The 21,267-nt window shown below is 44.8% G+C and overlaps 1 protein-coding gene across 1 annotated transcript in view; it reads left to right on the forward strand.

The window, feature by feature from the left end:
* The first annotated feature begins 4,770 nt into the window (after nt 1–4,770).
* MARCO (macrophage receptor with collagenous structure) overlaps nt 4,771–21,267 on the forward strand; it is a 35,315-nt gene continuing 18,818 nt past the window's right edge. The window contains exons 1-4 of the mRNA XM_029933020.1: nt 4,771–4,879; nt 16,927–17,028; nt 17,842–18,060; nt 19,314–19,349. Of these exons, the coding sequence (XP_029788880.1) occupies nt 4,771–4,879; nt 16,927–17,028; nt 17,842–18,060; nt 19,314–19,349 (466 nt within the window). The remainder of the gene's footprint in view (nt 4,880–16,926; nt 17,029–17,841; nt 18,061–19,313; nt 19,350–21,267) is intronic.

Raw genomic sequence — 21,267 nt, forward strand, 5'->3', positions numbered from 1 at the left:
CAGGGAGGAAAGGGGTGGGCAGCTCAGTGAGGCCTCACACCCACCACACCTAGGGTAACACCTCCATCTGCACATGTCGCTGGTTGGCTGGCATGTTCTCCCTTGATGGCTCTCAAAGGATGAACTTCTGTGAATTGGGCCAAGGTCCAACAAGAAGGATTCTGCCATTTTTTTCCTCTAATTGTTGTTTTAATTAACTTTAGGGAGGTATAATTTATATACTATATCCAGTTGATTTTATTGAGGTATACTTTACGAACTGTATATACATTTCAAGCATAAAGTTCAGTATATTTTGGAAGTAACATGCCAATCAAGATACAGAATATTGCTGTCACCCCGGAAATTCCTTTGTGCTCCTGTGCAATCAGTTGCCCCCTGACCCCCACCCAGGGAACCACGATTCTGTTTCTTGACACCATAGATGAATGTTGCTTTTTATGGAGCCTAATATAAATGCAATCATACGAGATGTCCTCTCTGAGGTCTGGCTTCTTTTGTCCATGCTTTTACTTACTATTTTCTACTGCTGATTAATATCCCATTGAATGGACATACCACAGTTTATTTACCTATCCCATCGAATGCACACACCACAATTTATTTGCCTATTCACCCATCAATGGTCATTTGTGTTGCTGTTTTTTTTTTATTAATCATCAGTTTAAAACAATTTTTTAATGTTTATTTTTGAGAGAGAGAAAGAGGGTCTTTGTGCAGGGGAGGAGAGAGAGACAGAGAATCTCAAGCAGACTCCACGCCATTAGTGCAGAGCCCGACATGGGGCTCAAACTCATGAGTGGTGAGATCATGACCTGAGCCAAGATCAAGAGTCAGACACTCAACCATCTGAGCCACCGAGGAGCCCCAATTGCAATCAGCAGTTATTAAGCCTCATTAAGCACCAGGCGATGGTGATGAGCTAGGCCTGGGGACACTGACCACCACCTCATCATGCACAACTAGAAAGATAAATGAAGTCAATAGAATGTTTAACATTATTGCGTATATACTTTACCCATTGCCTGGATCCTCCTTTCCATTATCTCTGCTGACAAGCTCAGAGGACAGAACAATGGCCAAACAGCCAATGAGGTATGACAGAGACTCTGGGATCACCCCTGGAGACTCGGCTCGCCTGCTGGCTGTGGGGTTTTGTTTTTGTTTGTCAGTTTTGAACACTTGGGTTTGTGCCGGTGGTTTTTATATCATGTGTTAACATGGCTGTCCCAGTGGTCAGCTAGGACGGGGCTGCTCAGGAGCTTTTGGTCTGCCGGGTGGTCCGTCAGCTAAACTAATTTGGGATCCACTCGTTCAGAGAAAGTCCAGCTTTACAGAGCTGGCACGGGAGCACACTTGCCTGGGACTCCAGCCCCATTACCCCTGTCTAATAGAACACCGTGAGCCACTTGGCTGTCACTTCAGAGAACAGCAGAACTTGATGTAACCACATCAGAGCCACTCTGCACACGCCTTTAAATTCTCCAACCCAATTACATGCACTGGAAGAATAAAGCCAAAGCCTGCATCTCTCGAACAACATGGTCCCAAATGCAAGTTAACTATTTCAGCTGGTGCTCAAGAGAAAACACAACCTGATCCTTATTCCCAAAGATAAAAGTGTCTGAGTGGAAGGTACTTAAGAAGAGACTGTACGATATTTCCCAAATTGTGTGTTTTGTACTTTATGGGAGATTTAAGGGATTTTTAAGGATAACATTAACAATGCAGGAGTTTCACATTATGTGCTGACTTGATAGGAGATGTCATTCTACTGAGAGCCCTTTCATTGATAAACACGCACACACTTCTATTATTTTGCTGGACCCTCACACCCACCCTTGCAACTGTGGGTATCCCATTTTGCAAATGAGGTCGTTGAAACAGGGTAAAGAGCCCTGCTGGGACCAGGGACAGGAAGTGATGGGTCATTGCAAGTGCAGTGTGGGATCCTGTCTTTTGTTAAGATCCTGGCATTTTGCTCATCATGGGCTTTTTGCATTAACTTTGATTTTTAAAATACTGTGTTAAAATACTGATGACTGAATATTTTGCAGTTACATTACTTTTGCAGTTAAATTACTGATGACTGAATTGATTACTGAATCTCTTGCACCCAAAGCTAGTGCCTCAATTGCCTTATTCTAGGCCCATTGTTGCTGGCTGAATGAATTAGCTTGAATCCTGTGATGTATCCACTTACTGTATGTCAAAAAGGGATGAATATCAGTAATTTTGTATGATTCAACCTAATGGATCCTTCCTAGAAGGAGTCCTAGGGGTCTCTGTGCTATGTGTGACTTATTTTATTTTATTTTATTTTATTTTATTTTATTTTATGCAAAGCTCCTCAGCCCAGCTGCACATTAGAGCCAGAGCCAGCCATGAGGCTTTTATTGAAACAAGACTCTCAGGCTGGGGGTGGAGAAATGGTATGTGTGCTTTCAAAGAACTCCTCCAGGGTGAACTATTGGATCTCAGCTTCTGGGTCAAACCAGGTTTAAAACAAGTTCTATAGAGAGAGTATCCTGGATTCAAATTCTAGTGGCCTCACTTTCTAACCACAAGAGCTGAAGCTAATTGCATGGTTTTGAGAGTGTTGAGTAACATATGTGTCTAGCACAGTGAGTGACACCTGATAAATCCCAGATACCCACTAATGGTTCGATGAGCTATTACTTTGTGCTGAGGCTCAGAGAAGTGAAAAGTCACCCAAGGTCACCCGGCAAGTTCATGAAAGAGTTGGGTTTGTGGCCCAGGCCTTTCTGGCCCCCTATCTAGAGCCAAAAGAACCATATTTGATATCCACTAAACGCTCCTTCCAAGGATGGCCGCACTCTATAACTAGCCCACAGCAAACAAGGATTATTCTGGGCCAGAGCAGAGCTGACCAGGCAGGGGGAGGAGGCACCGCAGCCTAAATGAGCAGGTTCCTGTCCCTGGAGGATTTCTCTCCCATGGGGGAACCCCCCTGTAGCCTCTACTATCTTGCAGGGCCCAAACTTCTGACTAGAGCTGTTAGCTGCTTTCATTTCCTCACCTTTTCCCCTTCCCATGTTGGCTGCAGCTCCCAGCACCTCAGCCCCAGACAGAGACTTCCTGAATGCTGAAACTGCGGGCACCACTTGGGACCTCTGTCCTGTAGGCACTGCCTGTAACTCGCTTTCCAGTTCCTTTCCTTTTTCATTTTCTGCCATGTCACAGGCCAAAGAAAGTGACTTAGCGAGGCCCACCCTCATCTCAGGCCACCTCTCCTCTTTACCTCTCAGGGTACGAGCAGCCCCAAAATCTCACGCCTCCTTGGCCCTCAAGCCACCCTGCCTGTGTGCCTGAACTTGGCATCTTTCTGACCAGGGGTGGCCCCCGCCCATCTTGCTCTCCACGCAAAGCCCCGGTCAGCCCTCCAACCTGAGGCTGATCAGCAAGCTTTCTGGGGTGTTCCCACCCCTGGCCCTGCTCCATTCTGTCAGGGGCTTCAGGGACTGCCTCACTTAACAGCAGCTTTCCCTTATCTCCCCAGAAACCAAGAAGCTCATGTCTCTAGTGATCATAGCCAGGTGCCCTCCGGCCACTGTACGTGGTCTGATCCATTTAGCCAACACAACAAACATCACCGTCTTCCTCAGTTTACGAACTAGGAAAGTGAGGTACTCAGAGCTTACGCGATGTTCCCATGGTCATGCAGCAGCTATGAGGAACAGGGGGAATTTGAACCCGAACAGTTGAACTCACAGGGTCTGTAACTTCACCACCCAGCTATATTTCCAGAAAGGATGGGGAATGACTGACAAGAGGGAGCTAAGGAAGGGGGTTCTCCCCTCAGAGTTCAGGTCTTACTGGGGCCAGAGCAAGCACATGTGTGCACCCACACGGAAGGAGTCTGGGAAAATGCCAGTGGAAGCATAATTAAATACTACAACACGTGGTATAGAGCAGTGTAGGTACACCATCCAGAAATCTAGTTAAATTGTAGATTTAGATTCATGTGGGATGAGACCAAAGACTCTGCATTTTTTTTAAATGTTTTTTATTTATTTTTGAGAGACAGAGAGAAACAGCGCCCGCAGAGGAGGGTCAGAAAGAGAGGGAGACACAGAATCTGAAGCAGGCTCCAGGCTCTGAGCTAGCAGTCAGCACAGAGCCTGATGCAGGGCTCGAATACATGAACAGTGAGATCATGACCTGAGCCAAAGCTGGATGCTTAACCGACTGAGTCACCCAGCTGCCCAAGACTGCATTTCTAACAAGTTCCCAGGTAATCCTGACACTGCTGGTCCAGGGTCTATACTTTGAGGGCAAAGGTGAACCCTCAGGCCAAAGTAGGCCAAAGGAGGGAGAGTTCCATGTGAGCTGTAGGGGCCTGAGACAGTGTTCTGGGTCTCCAGTGATGGCGAAGCTTAGATGGGCAGAAGGCAAGGAGGGAGACATCCTCCCCCGGGTCATCCAACACCCAGCTCCCAGGGGCCTGGAGCGAGGGGTGGTTCCAAGGACCTGTGACTTACCCCTAAAGCCACCTTGACAACCCCACTTAACAGGTAGCTGCACAGAGCAGGAGCTCCACATGTGAATAGCCTGTTTTTGAGAAATGTCCAATTCTGATCATGTCAGGAAACATTTTGCAGATTCAGAAGTCAGAGCCAAAGGGAAGTGCTGTGTGTCCTACAATTAGCAGCAGTCGTTAAATGGGAACAATCTTTCCCCAAGTGGTTCCTCTTGAAGGGAACATTTCTGCTGCCTCTAGGACTTTTTGGCCACCTATAAAGCTTCACGATGGAAAATAAAGAAATTCTCAAGGAGGACGAATTCTTGGCTTGCACTGGAGAAAGAGAAGCTATCGACCAAACCATGTTCCCTGCAATGGAGACCTTTGAAATCAATGGTAAAGTACTCCTTCCCAGTAATGACATTGCCTGGTGATATACTTTTTCTGTTGGCAACATAAGAATGGACAAGGTGATAGAAAGCCTAGGTTTGTACCCTAGACTCTCACTAATCCATTTCTGGAATGCTTCAATCTGGAATTTGTATAAGGCTAGTAAGAGACGCTGTATCATTAGTTGGGGTTGCTTTTTTAGCTTCGCAATAAATTGTATTCAAATAAATTCCCCTAGATTAATGCTAATCCTTACCATATGCTCCTCCTTTTTATTAACGTCTTATTTGGACACAAAGATTGTGCGATGAAATGGTAAAGCAAAACGAGAGGGATGAGAAAGTTTCACAGAACTAAAGCCAGTGCCACATAGCTATTTAATGTGATTCCTTTAAGATTCTTTAAGGTGACTTCCATTATAACTGATGTGCTGGTCAGGGAGTGCTTTCTCCATTTCGTGTTGACTAGGCTATGTTTGTCGCTTCATCATTAGTTTGTCTTAGATTCAATTCAGGTTCTAAAATATTCAGGCAACTCTGTCATCTTTTTCTCCTTCCTTGTTATACAGGTGATGCATTTTTAAAGTCACCAGTGAGTGCTTTTCGTTAAGGGGCTCTCTGGTTTCCCATTCTAGAATATTATCTTGGAATTGCTCTGAACTAATGAGTCATCCCCACCCCCATTCTTTTCTGAAAGTTGTTCAGAACAAGCGAAGTTCTGTCCCCTGGCCTGATTTGTCTCTCTCATCCAGCATTTGTGCCTGCGGTCATGGCTGGAATTTAAGGGGGTACAATGCTGGGGGGTTGGATGTCCTGCCATTTAGGAATTTACAGTGTGGTAAGAGAGAAGACATGCATGCAAATGACTTTAATAATTGTTGGCTATTCAGAACTTTGAGGGAATGCAGCATTCTAGATATATGCCTTTTTAAGATACTGAAAATGTGCAAGCAATGTCAGCTGATCAAACATTGAGCCCCTGGTGGGCACTGCTCTCAGCACCGAGGAAATAGGCAGGAGTAAACGGAGAGTCAGCCCTCAGTCATGCTGGTGGTAGCCAGCACTCGTAAACTATTTCTATACAATTTGTCACCAACACAGGACAAATCCCTGGGCAGATCTACTGTGGTCTGATGTGGAGGTCAGAGGTGAGAGCTCTTCAAAGTTTGAAGGATAAGTTAGGGAAAGAAGACGCTGGCTGGGCCAGGAATAGAGGACCACAAGTTTAGGACCGCTTCATAGGAACTATTTAGAAAAACACAAATGGTTCCATAAGGTGGGGCCAACACTGAGTGGGGAAGTTCAGTGGAGATTGAACCTAGGACCAATTATTAATTTAGACTTTGTCCTGAAGGCAAGGGACCATTGCAAGTTTGAAGTTGGGCAAAGAGGCCTTGGTTTGCATTTGATATTTTAAACCCAAGACGAGCTAAAAAGAGTAACTCTGAGGACAGAGAAAAGCATAGCAGCAAGAAACAATATGAGGCAGTGGTTATGAGGGAGGAAAAGAAGGAATGCTCTGGAAAGGTATTCGAAGTCCAGTCAGCAGGACTATAATGATGGGACAAGGCTAGTGAGGGGGAGGCCAGCTTCAAGGGGGAATTCCAGATTTCTGACTTGGCTTCCCGATGCCACTAACTGAAAATCTAACTAACCAACCAACCAACCAACCAACCAACCAACCAACAAAACACTCAGCGTCATTGGAAAGAACATTTTTCTAAATGCACTCACAACTTCCCATCTTCTCATTCAAAGATCGTGGAACATATGGAACTTTCTAGATGAATGCCATTATGGATAGTAGTCACTGTGAGGCTCTGTAACATAGTGACCTCTCAGGGCTTACTGAAATGAACAAAACTCCTTGCTTCAGCACTAAATGTCTCTAAGCATCTTCCTTCTTTCTTCCTCCCTCACGCCCTCCCTTTCCTTTTGTCTGTGGAAGATTGCTTTTGTTTTCTGAAGAGACTCAACCTGACACTACTCTTGCTGCCTGGAAGGTCCACCAAAACCCCAGGTCTTTCCTCGTGGACCAGCATCCGGTCCATCCTCCCCCTCAATGGCACATCTAGGTTTGAATAAGAGACCCTCCGTTTGTCCCCTATGTCAATATCCTTCTGGGATGCACTCCTTTTGGAAAACTATAGACATTTTTCTTTATTGAGCTTCCTGTCTTTCCTCCAGTGTGTCTGGTTTCTCAAGAAGGAGGTCTGTTAGCACATCAGGAAGCTCTTGCAAGCCTGTGGGATGTAATCTGTCTGGACCTCTCACCCTGAGCCCTCAACTATTTCAGGCTTCACATCTTGCTTCTTGATACGTCTTTCCACCATTTGTAGTCTGGAAAACACTCTTCTTGACAGAGAAAAACTCCCAAAAATACAGGTAGCACGAGGTGCCTGGGTGGCTCAGTCGGTTGAGCATCTGACTTCGGCTCAGGTCATGATCTCACGGTTTGTGGGTTCGAGCCCCACATCGGGCTCTGTGCTTATAGCTAGCTCAGAGCCTGGAGCCTGTCTTTGGATTCTGTCTCTCCCTCTCTCTGTCCCTCCCCTGCTCATGCTGTCTCTCTCTCTCTCTCAAAAAGTAAATAAAACATAAAATATTTTTTAAAAAAATACAGGTAGCAAAGTTGTTGTTTGTTTTAATTAACAGGAAGCACTGGCTCCCAGCTGTGGGTCTAGCTGTCTCTTCTTCCTGCTCTACAGATAATTTTAAACATTCTCCCAATAGACCTGAACACTAGAATCTGTTCAGGGTCAGCGCTGCTGTGATGACTGTCACTTCGGGTCCTTGTTCTGACTTTGTTTTTTGTCGTGTCACTATTTCTCAGCATCTTTCAGACATCCAGCTCCACCCTGGAGTTCTTTTTTTCCTAACTTTTTTTATGAAATAATTATAGACTCACAGAAAGTTGCATAAACATGTATAGGGAAGTCTCTGTGACCCCAACCAGTTTCGCCGGGTGCGAATGTCTTACATAGCTATAATATCACAACCGGGAAATTGATATTGGTGCAACTTACAGAGTTTATTTAGGTTTCATTAGTTTTACATGCATCTGTTTGTGTGTGTGAATACAGTTCTCTATAAGTGTATCCTATGTGCATATTTGTGTAACCATCACCAGTATCAGAATCCCGAACTGTTCCGTCACGACCAGACTCTGCATCAAGCTGTCTTTATAGCCACACATACATGCCCCTTAACCCCCCACCAGCACCAGTGGCCCCCGACAATCACCAGTCAATTCCCCAATTCTATAATTTTGTCGTTTAAGGAATGTTATATAAACAGAATCACACGATGTGTAACTTTGTTAAGATTGGCTATTTTCCCCATCTAGCACGATTCCCTGGAGACCCATCCAAGTTGGTCTATATATCTTAGCTCTTTTTATTAATGGGTAGTTTTCATGAGTTTTATTCCACAATATGAATGTACATGTTTAACCACACACCCCTTGAAAGACATAAAGACATACATATTGTTGCCAGTTTGGGGCTACTACGAATAACGTTGCTATGATCATTTATGTAAAAGTTTTTGTGTGGGCCTAAGTTTTCATTTCACTGGGATAAATGCCTCAAAGTGCAATTGCTGGATTCTAAGTGTATGTGTGCTTTTATAAGAAGCAACTGATCTATTTTTCCAGTGTTGGTTGTGTCGTTTTACATTCCCACCTGTGATGTACATCGGATTCAGTTTCTCTGGGTCCTTGCTGGCAATTGGTATTATTATTATGTTTATTTTAGCCATTCTGAATGGGTGTCTGAATGCGACAGCCTATTATAGCTTTGATTTGCATTTTAATAACAGCTGCTAATGTTTGCAAATATTCTCTCCCAGTCTGTAACATGTCTTTTCATCCTCTTAACAGTCTTTTACGAAGGAAAAATATTTAATTCTATGGGGGCCATCCTACCTAGCAATTTTCCCTTTTATGGATTGGGTTTGGTGTCAAGTCTAAGCCCTCTTCAGCTGGCCTGATGACCCACAATTTTTCTCTTATGTTTAATTCTAAAGGTTTTATAGGGGAGAGAGAGAGAGAGAGAAAGGGAGTCTGTGCATGCACACAGGAGGGGCAGAGAGACAGGAAGAGAGAGAATCCCAAGCAGGCTCTGCACTCTCAGTGAAGAGCCCAAAGCGGGACTCGAACTCACAAACTGTGAGACCATGACCTGAGCCCTAGTCAAGAGTTGCATGCTTAACCGACTGAGCTACTGAAGCATCTCATTAGACGCTCCTTTTTTTAAGTTAAGGAAATTCTCTTTTCTTTCTAGTTGGTTGAGAGTTTTAAATTATGAATTTAATATTTATTAAGAGAGTCAGAGTTATGAATTTTAATTATGAGAGTTTTATTGTGAATTTGATTTTGTCAAGTGCTTTTTTTGCATCCGTTATATGGTTATCTGATTTTTCTTCTTTAACTTTTTGATATGGTGGATGGTATTGATTGATTTCTGGATATTGAACCAGCCTGTATACCTGGAAATCCCATTATATCAGGGCATATACATTCTTTTGATACATCATTTAATACTGACTACTAATATTTTATGGAGGATTTTATGTCACATTTCATGAAAAATACTGATCAGTTTTTTTTTATATTGTCTTGGGTTTTCATTTCAAGATAATTTTGACCTCCTAAAATGAGTTAGGACGTGTTCTCTACTCTTCCATTATCTTGTAAGGGACATGTTAAACTAGTGTTAATTCTCTTAAAGGCTTTGATAGAATGCTCCAATAAAATTATCTGGGCCTGATATTTCTTTTTCAGGAGTTTTTCAGTACAAATTAAATTTACTTAATAGATACAGACATTTCTATTATGTATTTTATATTGGCTGAGTTTTGGTAGTTGTAGTTTTTGAGAAATTGGTTCATTTCTTCTAAGTTGTGAGCATAAAGTCAGTGATAGGATTTTCGTATTTTCTTGGTGAGGGCTGCAAGATCTGTGGTAATTCCTGTGTTTAATTCCTGATATTGATGATTTGTGTCTTTCTCTCTTTACTCTTTGTCAATCTTGCTGGAACTTTAACAGTTTTGTTGATTTTATTCACAGAACCAGTGTTTTGTTCTATTGACATTCTCTTTCATTTTCCTATTTTAAATCTCATTGATTTCTGCTCTGATCTTTTTTTTTGTTTTGTTTTGTTTCTGGTTGCTTAGGGTTTATTTTTCTCTTCTTTTCCAATTTCTTGAGTTAAGACCTTAGCTTATTGGATTGAGACCATTCCTCATTTATAATGTAAGCCTTTAGCACTGCTATGAACTTCTTTCTCAGTACTACTTTAGCTGAATCCAATAATTTGATATGTTGTATTCTTAATTTCTATCAGTTCTATTTTTAGAAATTTTTATTTAAGGGGTGACTGGGTGACTCAGTCAGTTAAGCATTCAACTCTTGATTTTGGCTCATGTCATGATTTCACGGATCATCAGTTCAAGCTCCATGTCAGGCTCTGCACTAACAGTGCGGTGGATTCTATGTCTTCCTGTCTCTCTGCCCCTCCCCTGCTCTCCCTCTGTCTCTCAAAAAACATAATTAAGACTCTATAGCCTACACATTATTTAGTTTAAAAATGTCCAAGTAGTTAGAGATTTTCCTATTGTCTGTCTGTTATTGATTTGTTTTGATTCGATAGTCAGGAAACATACTCTCCACAACTTCATTTCTTTTCCATTTTGTTGGGGTTTGTTTTAGGACCCATCACATAGTCTATCTTGGTGAGTATCCCATGTGTGCATGGAAAGAATGTGTATGCTGCTGTTGTTGCAGGGAGTGTTCTGTAACTGTTCATTTTATCCTATTGGTTTATGCTGTTGTTCATTTCTTCTGTACCTTTGCTGATTTTCTACCAATATCTGAGAGTGGGATATTAACATCCCAGCAAAATTGTGGATATATTGCTTTATCCTTTCAGTTATATAAATTTTTGCTTTGTACAAACGGGAGCCCTGTTGTTTAGTTTCTTGAAGAGAGCATATAGTTTGAGTCATGCCTTTTAATCCACTTTGCCACTATCTGCCTTCTCATTGGTTTGTTTGTTTATTTATTAAAGTTTATTTATTTTGAGAGAGAGGGAGCACATGAGTGGGAGAGGGGCAGAGAGAGAGAGGGAGAGAGAGAGAATCCCTAGCAGGCTTCATACTCCATGCTGAGCCTGACATGGGGCTCGATCCTACAACAGTGAGATCAGATGCCCAACTAACTAAGCCACCCAAGTGTCTCCTAATTGATATATTTAAACCTTGTACAGTAAAGTAATTATTGATGTTTTAGGGCTTAAATCTGCGGTGTTATTATGCATTTTCTCTTTGTTCCTGTTTCCCAGTACCAGTTTCTCTTATCTAACTTTCCTATGAGTTACCTGAACATGTTTTAGAATTCCATTTTAACTTACTTAAAGTTTTTTGTTTGTTTTTCAGTTCATTATTTGAAATAGTTTTCTTAATTTTTTTTCTGAGCACTACAATGTACATACATAATTTATCACAGTCTACCAATATCAACATTCTACCACTTTGAGTCAAATGTAGAAATCTTATTTCCATTTATGTCTTTTGAGCCTTTCCAATTTTGAAATGTAATTGTCTTAAACATTTCCTCTACATGCACTAGGTATCACATAATTATAATTTTTGTTTCAACCATCAAATGCTATTTTAAAAAATCATGAGGGGGTTGGTCTAAACACATCTCCATGTTTACCCATTCTTTTTTCTTCTTCTTTCCTTTTGGAAGTGCCCTATCTTCTGCTATTATCTCTGCCCTTCTGTCTGAAGAACTTCCTTCAGCCATTCTTTTTTTTTTAAGATCTTATTTTTATTAAAAAAATCTTTTTAATGTTTATTTATTTTTGAGAGAGAGAGACAGAGTGCAAGCACAGGAGGGGCAGAGAGAGAGGGATACAGAATTCGAAGCAGTCTCCCGACTCTGAGCTGTCAGCACAGAGCCCAATGCAGGGCTTGAACCCACGAACTTGATATCATGACCTGAATTGAAGTTGGCCACTTCACTGACTGAGCCACCCATGTGTCCCAACATTTTATTTTTAAGTAATTACTACACCCAACCCATAACCTTGAGACCAAGAGTCACAACTCAGCCAGCCAGGCACCCCCTCTTAGCCATTCTTTAAAAGTAGATCTACCAGCGGTAACTTCACTTAGTTTTCCTTCATCTAAGAATCTCTTTATTTCCTGTTCATTCTTTAGTGATATTTTTACTAAATAATATTGATAATTCATTTTTTTAGCACATGAAAAATGTCATGTCACTTCTGTTTTTAGATGAGAAATCTGCTGTCATTCAAACTGGTATGTCTATAGGTAATGGGTCATTTTTCCTTGGCTACTTTCAAGATTTTTTCTTTTCCTTTAGATTTTTAATTTTCTTGGTATGTAGCGGGGTTTTTTCAGATTTTTAACTTGTGATGTGTTTTGTTATTAATTGCTTTGAATTTATCATGTTTGGGTTTTGCTCAACTTCTTGAATTAGTAGGTTTGTGACTTTCAACAAATTTGAGAAGTTTTCAGCCACCATTACTTAAATATTTTTTTCAGCTTCACATTCTTTCTGGACTTTAATGATACGAATGCTATGTGTTTTGTTATTGATACATAGCTCTGTAAGTCTCTTTATTTTTTATTTTTTAGTCATTTTACTCTGTTTTCTAGGAAGGGTAATTTCTATTGTTCTATCATTTAGTTCATTGATTCTTTCCTTTATCACATTTATTGCACTGTTGAGTCCATCTAGTGAGATTCTTGTTTAATTGGTACTTTGAAATTCTACAATTTCCATTTGGTTCTTTTTTATATTCTCTATTTTTTTTGTATATTAAAAAATATGTTTGGGGTGCCTGGGTTAAGTATCAGTTAAGCTTCTGACTTGGCTCGGGTCATGATCTCATGGCTCATGAGTTCAAGCCCCACGTTGGACTCTGTGCTGACAGCTCAGCGCCTGAAGCCTGCTTCACATTCTGTGTCTCCCTTTCTCTCTGCCCCTCCCTTGCTTGTGCTCTCTCTCTGAAAATAAATGAACATTAAAATTTTTTTAATTTTTTGTTTCATTTGTAATTGTTCATTAAAACATTTTTGTCTTACCTGCTCTAAAATCCTTATCAAATAATTCCAATGTTTTTGACACTCATTGATTATCTTTTCTCATTCAAGTTGCAATTTTCTCTACTCTTGGCATGATGAGTGGTTTTCCATTGTATTGTGGACATCTCGTGTAGAATGTCCGGAGACTCTGGATCTTTTTAAATCTTCTGTTTTAGTAGAAAATCACACTGTTTAGGTTTATCACATACATTCTAGTCCATCTTGTGGGCTCTGGTTTCAATAGCAAGTTAGCTTTCAGAGCCCTGACCATGCTGTTCTGGTCTGTTTTGTTCACCTTATGCTACTGGTATCCTTGCTGTTCCCAGCAGTGCTGCCTGCAGAGACCGAACGTACTTCCTCACACTGTCCAGTGATACCAAGTTGAAGGTGGTGAGGCATCTGGGTGGCTCAGATGGTTGAGTGTCTGGCTTTGGCTCAGGTCATGATCTCATGGCTCATGGGTTTAAACCCCGCGTCGGGCTCTGTGATGACAGTTCAGAACCTAGAGCCTGCTTTCGATTCTGTGTCTCCCTCTCTCTCTGACCCTCCCCTGTTCACGATATCACTCTTTCTCTCTCTCAAAAATAAATTTAAAAACATTAAAAAAAAGAACTGGGTTGGGGGTGGAGACATCAAGCCAATAGGGCACAGGCCTCCTTTGAATTTATCAGATTGAGGTGCTTGGGTGGCTCAGTCAGTTAAAGGTCTGACCTTTGATTTTAGCTCAGATCATGATCTCACCGTTTGTTGAGTTTGAGCCCTGCCTTGGACTCTGCATTGATAGCGCAGAGGAGCCTGCTTGGGATTCTCTCTCTCTCCCCCTCTCTCCGCCCCTTCTGTAACTCCCTTCCTCAAAATAAAAAAATAAAAACTTAAAAAATTTCATCCTGAATCTTACTTAAAAACAAGAAAAATGCATCAGAATATCAGCTTTGTACAAAGTCAGTTAGAGAAATGCCATTCCAGGTTTCTATAATACCTTGCCTCTATGTTACATGATAGCTCTGACTTAAAAAAGCATCCTTGTTGGAGCACCAGGTGGCTCAGCTGCTAAGTGGTTAAGTGTCTGACTTCAGCTCAGGTCATGATCTCACGGCTGGTGGGTTTGAGCCCCGCGTCAGGCTCTGTGCTGACAGTTTGGAGCCTGGAGCCTGCTTCAGGTTCTGTCTCCTTCTCTCTTTGTTCCTCCCCCACTGACATGCTGTCTCTCTCTGTCCAAAATAAATAAACATGAAAAAAAAAAGGCCTGAGCGAACAGCCCCGAACTACTCTGTCCTACTATCATGTCATGTGTCCTCTCATTATCGTTACTCAAATGCCTTCCACCCTCCTACCGTCTAGTTTGAACATATTCATATTTTCATATGTTAACTAACTTGAATCTAAATTTTTTAAAAAGTTGTTCAAGAAAACTATATGTCCCCTTGCCAATGTACTTAGAATAAAATGTGAATTAAAAAAATATATATCTGTATTTTCCATGCTGGCCCTCATTGCCACCTCTGACCTCTAACACCCGTATCTCTGAACCTCACTGTCTTTCTATTCCCATTGTTTCTTCAAGTTTAGTGCTGTCTGGTTTGCGAGTTCTAGCCTCACATTGGGGTGTACACTAAAACTGGAGTCTGCTTGGGATTCTCTCTCTCTATTCTCTCTCTCTGTCCCTCTCTCTATATATCTTAAAATAAAATAACATTTTTTTAAACTGTAGTGCTGTCTACAAGATTGCATTCAACGTCCACCATCTTCTGTTAACTACGAGGCTTCCCTTGTATGTTTCCCATCTCGCCTTGAAGACATGCTTACCTGAGGTCTGCAGTTGGGCCTTGATGCATTTTCAACACGTCTAAACTAGCGGCACTCCACTCCACATGTGTGCAGTACCCAAACCTCTGCAGTCACTCATTCCTCCATTCAATACTCATCTTCCCAGCATGCAGTGTGTGGTCCACACCATGTTGGTGCTGGAAGGCAGCCCAAGAAGCTTCCAGGTTATTGGAGAGAAACTGAGACACAAACAGACACAGTTCAGGGTGACGGATGTCATACCAAGTAGAAACCCAGAGAGACGTGGGGAAGGAGGGCAAGATCCCGCCTAACCCAAGGGAGTCAGAGAATGCATCTTGGAGCAGGAGGAGCTCCACCATGCTCCCAAAAGATGAGGAAGAATTAGTTATGCAGAAGGGAGGAGATACACTGCCTGGAATCAGAAGGGTGTCACCACGAGTGGTCTGGCCTGACTATTGGTCGGGGTCCATGTGGAGTGGGGTGTGGAGGTGTAGCCACAGGAGAAATGGCCCGGAGGAGGTGAACAGGACAGTGGACAGGGAAGCGACATGGCCAGGTTGTGTGTTAGAGAGCTCACAGAGGCTACTGTGTGGGCCTCCATTTGGCAGGTGCAATGCAGGGGACGCTCTATGCTAGGCTAAGCATAACCAAGTGCCACTCACTCAAAAGCCACCCAATAAGATAACCACTCCTCTTGTGGCTGCCAGACCCATTGAGACCACCATGCATTCAACAGTGCTGACACAGAGACTTCTGTTTTGTGGGTGGCTCAAAGGATCATTAGCAGAGTGACAACGTTTCCACAGGAGATGGAAAACAGACAGAAGGTTCACACACACTGTCACCTACCACAGAGCAAAAGAAAGTGTTCACAACCCCTGACTCCCTCCCCTGGGATGCTCACAAAGGATCCCTTTTCCCTTCATACCTGCCCTTGGAGTTCATTTCAACTGCATTTTCCCAAGGGTGACTCTCAGTGTAGGCTAATGAGGTAAGCTCAGGCCTTGGGGTTCGATGGGCCCAGGGACACGTACCTTTTATATTGCCCTAACTTCTCTGAACACCAGGTCTGTGCCAGTGGTGGGGACCACAGGACCTTCCGCAGGCCAGCTGTCTGCCTTTGGATGCCCCAAAGTGGGGAGACAGCTGGTGTGGGGGAAAGATTGCAGTTAGAATGACAATGGCCTCTTTTGTCACCCCCCAAACCAGAAACAGCTTGTCCACAGGGAAACCTCTGTGTAAATTATGGCCCTTGTCTTGAAGGAATATTAGGCAGCTATTAAAAGAACGGTTAAATCCCTCTCTACAAAACAAAAGGACAGAAGATAAACAAATAAGAGACTGGAGGAATGGCCATAGTAAATCATTCACTGCAGAAAGCAATGTGCTGTATTATATGTAAGATGACATCGGCTGTGTAAAACCAAAAGAAAAAAACAAGTCTATTCAGCAGAGTACGGGTTGCTCAGTTTCCCCAAGCAAAGCAAGATAAAGAAGGCCACACCCCAGAATGCCAGCAAAGCTTATGTCAGCGGGTTGGGACACTGAGGAATTCAGGTCCTCTGAAGTCCCCAATCACAAGATCATTAACCTTTGCAATGCTCTCTGTATTGCTTGACAAATAATATTAAGCATATTTTATTTTTATAATTAAATAACCTAAAAACAAGAATGCAAAAGCCTGGATCTGAATTCCAGATCTGTGTCTCATGACCTAACAGGTTTTCCAAGTTTTCCAAACCTCACTCACAGTTTATAAAGTGGCAACAAGGATCCTCCTCTCAAGGTTTTGAAATTCAAGTATGTTCATTCATCAGTTCACCTAATGAGCTTCTCTTGAGAGCCCCCTACTTCTGGGCACCGTGCAGGGGCTTCCACAGTGAGCCTGGTTTAAGAACTGCACTGTTCAGTGAATGATGTGTGGCCCGGGTGTTTGTGTGCCCAGCCACACTGATGAGTGACCGATAATGGCGCTTCTTGGCTGTGGGAAGAGGAGGGTCAGGGAAGATTTGGAGGGAGTGAGACTTTGTGTCTTTACCCTTAACCTCACGGGGAGCCTTCTGCTCACACAGAGCGGGGATTGGACACAGTTGGGGGTTTCCTGCTCTCTGCCTTCTACAATAGCCACCTTCTACTGGGGTTGTGTTTCAGATCAGAAGTCAAGGAAGAGAAAGGCGGTAAACTGCTTCACGGCCGTGCTGGCCATCTACCTGATTCTCCTCACCTCAGGTGGTGGGTTGCTGATGGTGAAAGGTAAAGAGGTCTGGTCCTGTCTGGTGCTTCCTGGGCTGACATGGGGCTCGGGTTTGAGTGAAGGGCCTGGGGGTCACCTGTTGAGAGAAAGTTTTTAGTTCCTGGGTAGCCACATTGATGGGGATGGGAGGAGGAGTGGCGAGGGGAGTGTGTGCATGTGTGTGTCTGCATGTGTGTGGATGAGAGAAAGAGAGAGAGAGAGAGAGAGAGAGAGAGAGAAAGAAAGCTCAGGTGAACCTGTGTGTGTCTAGAGCAGTGCAATAATTTCACCCACGATGTCGTGTGCAGTTTTCATCAAGGATCCCTAGTGTCTGAGTGTGAAGGGGCTTTATTGAGCAGACTGTTTGTTTTCACATGACTTAACTTTCAAAGTGTTCGTAGTCCAAATGTTAAGGCCATGAAGCAATTCAATCTGCAGATGCTGAAGTCACACAAGAACATCGTGTGCTCAGCTGTCATAAACATGTGTCGTTTACATATTAAGATCACGCATGATTAGGTCATGCCAGTACGTTAGTCTTTATACATTCATGCCCAGGGCCTGCAGGAAGGTTGAAGGTTGACCGTGATGTGATAGGTATGTCCGTAGGCCCTGAGAAATAGTCTATGAATGTGTAACGTCACAGCGTCAAGTGCACACATGCAAGATCTAGAAAGAGCTCTGTGCTCATGCTAGGGCCTGGCAGCACATGGAATGCCTGTTTGGTGTTCAGGATCCACAGAAGCTGTACACATATGACACAGGACCATTCTTACACGCCTGGGGCTTTAATGAGGTCCCCAAAAGGATGCTATGGGGGTGGGGGTGTCCAGTTCTGAATCTGCAGGAGCGGCTCGAGGCCATGGAGACTCACTTCACCAATGGAACCCTGACCACAGAGGACAGCCCGTCCTTTTGGCTGCGGTCGATGTCCATCCCGAGACTCCCTGGGGGCACCCTGGGGCTGCAAATCCTGCAGGCCCAGATCACCCAGGTCCGCAACAGACAGGAACACCTGCTGTGGAAGGTGGACAACTTCACTCAGAACCCAGGTTTGGCCCCCTCCTTCCTGCACCAGGACCCTTCAGAGGATGGAAAGTAGGGGCTGCTGGTTCATGGGCAAAGGGATCATTGGGCCTGAATCTCCTTCCTTGGCAAAGAGAGCATTCCAGAACCCTGGCCCAGTATGAGACCCTGGGGCCCAAGACAAGGGGTGAGAGCCACACGGAGTGGGCATGAGGTTACGGCCCCACTGGGGGCTGTAGACAAGTGGGTCAAGAACCTAGGGACCAAGTGCCCTATCCAAGCAGAATTTGACCTTCAAGAGCCAGGGACCAGAGCAACCAGCCTGAGGCCAGGTCTTAGTCACAAAGCCCACAGATAGATCTAGAATGTTAGGGTAGGTGGGTAAAACACAGAGCCTGGGACAATTCCCAGGACCACTGCCATGCAGCCAACTAATATATGGCTGCCAAAAGCATCATGGCAGCCATGAAGCCAGTCCAGACCACCTGGGAGCCTTGGAAGGAGAGGGCAGTGGCCCTGCTGGGGAAGTGTGGTGGCTTGAAAGATAGGGCTGCACACAGGAGGTGACAGAGCTGAAGGTGGACATGCCACTGCCCTCCCCTTCCTTCAGTCTTCTCTGGGTCGGGTGAGGCTGTCCACCACTCTCTCTGGCTGTGCCAGGACAGGAAGATCTGAGCTGGGGAAAACCAGCCTCTAGGTGTGACCTGACTGTTGCATGGCTCACATTGTCGCATGGAGCTCCGGCTCTCATGTCTGGGACGAGCTCAGGCCTCGGGAATAATTCTTCGACTGCAGTTCTCTGCCCATGTGAGCATGTGCTGTGGCCCCCCTGTGAGCACAGATAAAGGCCAAGCCATCAGGTGGGGAGAGGTGACAGCTGTGGTAGAGAGGCGGAGTCCAGGCTCAGACGCTCAGACACGGGGGACCACCCCACCCTTCGTGAGACACAAAGATGTGATCAGCACCAGGGCTGCCTTTAACGGGTTTGGCCCCAAGGTCTTCTGACAACACAGGGTAGAGTCCGGGGGTCTCAACCTTCTTTCCACACTCCTGCGGCTCCCAGGGATCGATAGCTCTCTGGTGCCGACCACTACTTGCAATTAAATGTCAGGCTTTTCTTAAAAAACTCATTCCTGGAAAACGCCCGAGTGTTTGAGTCCTGTTGTCCAAATCTCCATCTGCCCTCAGCCCCAAGGGCACAGCCTTCCAGCTCTGAGCCTGGTGCTCTGCGTGTGCACCCACTCAGCCTAGGCTACAATCCTCTTTTCTCCCCTTGCAGAGATGTTCCAGATCAAAGGGGAACAAGGCCCTCCAGGTACGTTCACTTCCCCTCTTACCCACGTCTCCCACTCCCCACAGCCTTCCCCAAGGGGCTTCCGGGCCTGTGCCTTACTGTGACTCAATCCCAGCTTACCTTCCTCGGGCCTCCAGAGCCCCCCACAGACTCACTGGTCCTCAGTTTGCCCTGCTCTCTGTTCCCTGACCATACTGGAACTCCCACCCTCTGGGCCTCTCCCTGCTCCTTGGCTGAAATGGGAAATGGCTTCCCCATCACCCAACCCAGCCAAATCTAAGCCACCGTCCAAGGCATCCCTGCTGCTCATGCAGGACTCCCTCTCTGTCTCCCGGAAGCACTGTTTCCAGGTGCTTCTTACCCCACACCTAGCTTGCCACCCCACCCGCCTGTGACAATGTCCAGAGCAGCCCCTCTCCTGTCTCCTGGAGCACCGTGAAGGAGTAGGGAAGGGGTGGAGTGTGACGGGAGGGCCAGCCTCTAACCTGAATCTGCTACTTACTAGCTGTGTGATTTGGGGCCAGTTTCTGGGCCCTTAGCCCCTCACCCCTGTAAAAAAGCAACAGAGATCATTGGACTCACTTCACGCGGATGCTGGAGGATTCACGTGAAGGGTGTGCAACAAATGTCTGACAGTAGCAAGAGCTCTCTGAGCCAAAAACCCGGGCCTCAGCTGCTTTTCCTTTCTACTGAACACACGTAGGTTTTGTTGCTCACGTGCACACACATATACACACACTACATTCCACCTCCTGTTCCATTTTATCACCTGAGTGGTTGAAATTTCACCTGGAAAATAAGGGTACATGGCCTTCTTGGGACAGAACTCCTTGGCCTCATGAGTTTTCACATATGGCCCAGATCACACTGCTGGCCAGGAAGAGCTGTGTGGTTTATTTTTTACTGTTTAGTTATTTATTTTTGAGAGAGAGAGAGAGAGAGAGAGAGAGAGAGAGAGCGAGCAAAGGGGAGGAGCAGGGAGAGAGAGAGAAGGAAAATAGGCTCTGCATTATCAGTGCAGAGCTGGATACGAGGCTCAAAGCCATGACCTGTCAGATCATGACCTGAGCCGAAATCAAGAGTTGGACATTTAACCGACTCTGAGCCACCTAGGCCCCTCGCTGGCCAGAAGAGTTTTGAGGCAGCCCTCCCCAGTGGCATGAGTGTGCCCTGTGTGACTAACACTAGAGACAAACACTGGCTCCCTCTGGAGCTGGGTGGCCTTGAGTCAGTCATATAACATGTGTGAGCTCTGTGCTCTGCTCTCCCCTATAAGAAAGGGATAATCTTAGAACCTCGTGGGCAGCCCCAGCCTGATGAATGTTGTGTCCGCCCCTCCACGGAGATGTTGTTCCAGCAGCTTCTACCCTGCAGCCAACATGATCAGGGCTTACACCTCTTGTCAACCCAGTGGGTTTAGTCTGACATTTGAAATCTGCTGCAGAACCTGCCCCAGGCTCAGTGCTCCAGGACCAGACACAGAGCTCACTTGTGGGGTGGGGAACAGCCTCCCTTTGTCCCTCTGCCTCTATCTCTCTCTGCTTGCACATACACAGAGTCACTGGCATACAGTGGCTCCAGGTACAATTTCTCAACTCTACAATGGTGCTGAAGCCATGGCCTGCCTTGCCTAGCTAGGGCTCCCCAAAGGCACATTTTCCTGCAAAGGGCCCTGGTGACCAATAAGTGGGTCCCAGAGGACATTTGGGTGCAGGGCTCAGAGGTGACTGGTTTGGTTCAGAGGTAGCCTGCTGAGAAACCGCCCAAGCTTCCAGAACAGCGGGGGTGGAGAGGGGAGCTTCACCTAAGTCAAGTTTAGAGAAAGGGTAATGTGGAACCCACCCATACTCTCTTCCCAACAAATATTTACTGAAAGCCTCTTACGGACCAGGCAATACCCAGACATTGGGAATGCAGATACAAAAAGACAGACAGGCCC

Source organism: Suricata suricatta, chromosome 3 (assembly GCF_006229205.1).
Source record: "Suricata suricatta isolate VVHF042 chromosome 3, meerkat_22Aug2017_6uvM2_HiC, whole genome shotgun sequence".
Lineage (NCBI taxonomy): Eukaryota > Metazoa > Chordata > Mammalia > Carnivora > Herpestidae > Suricata > Suricata suricatta.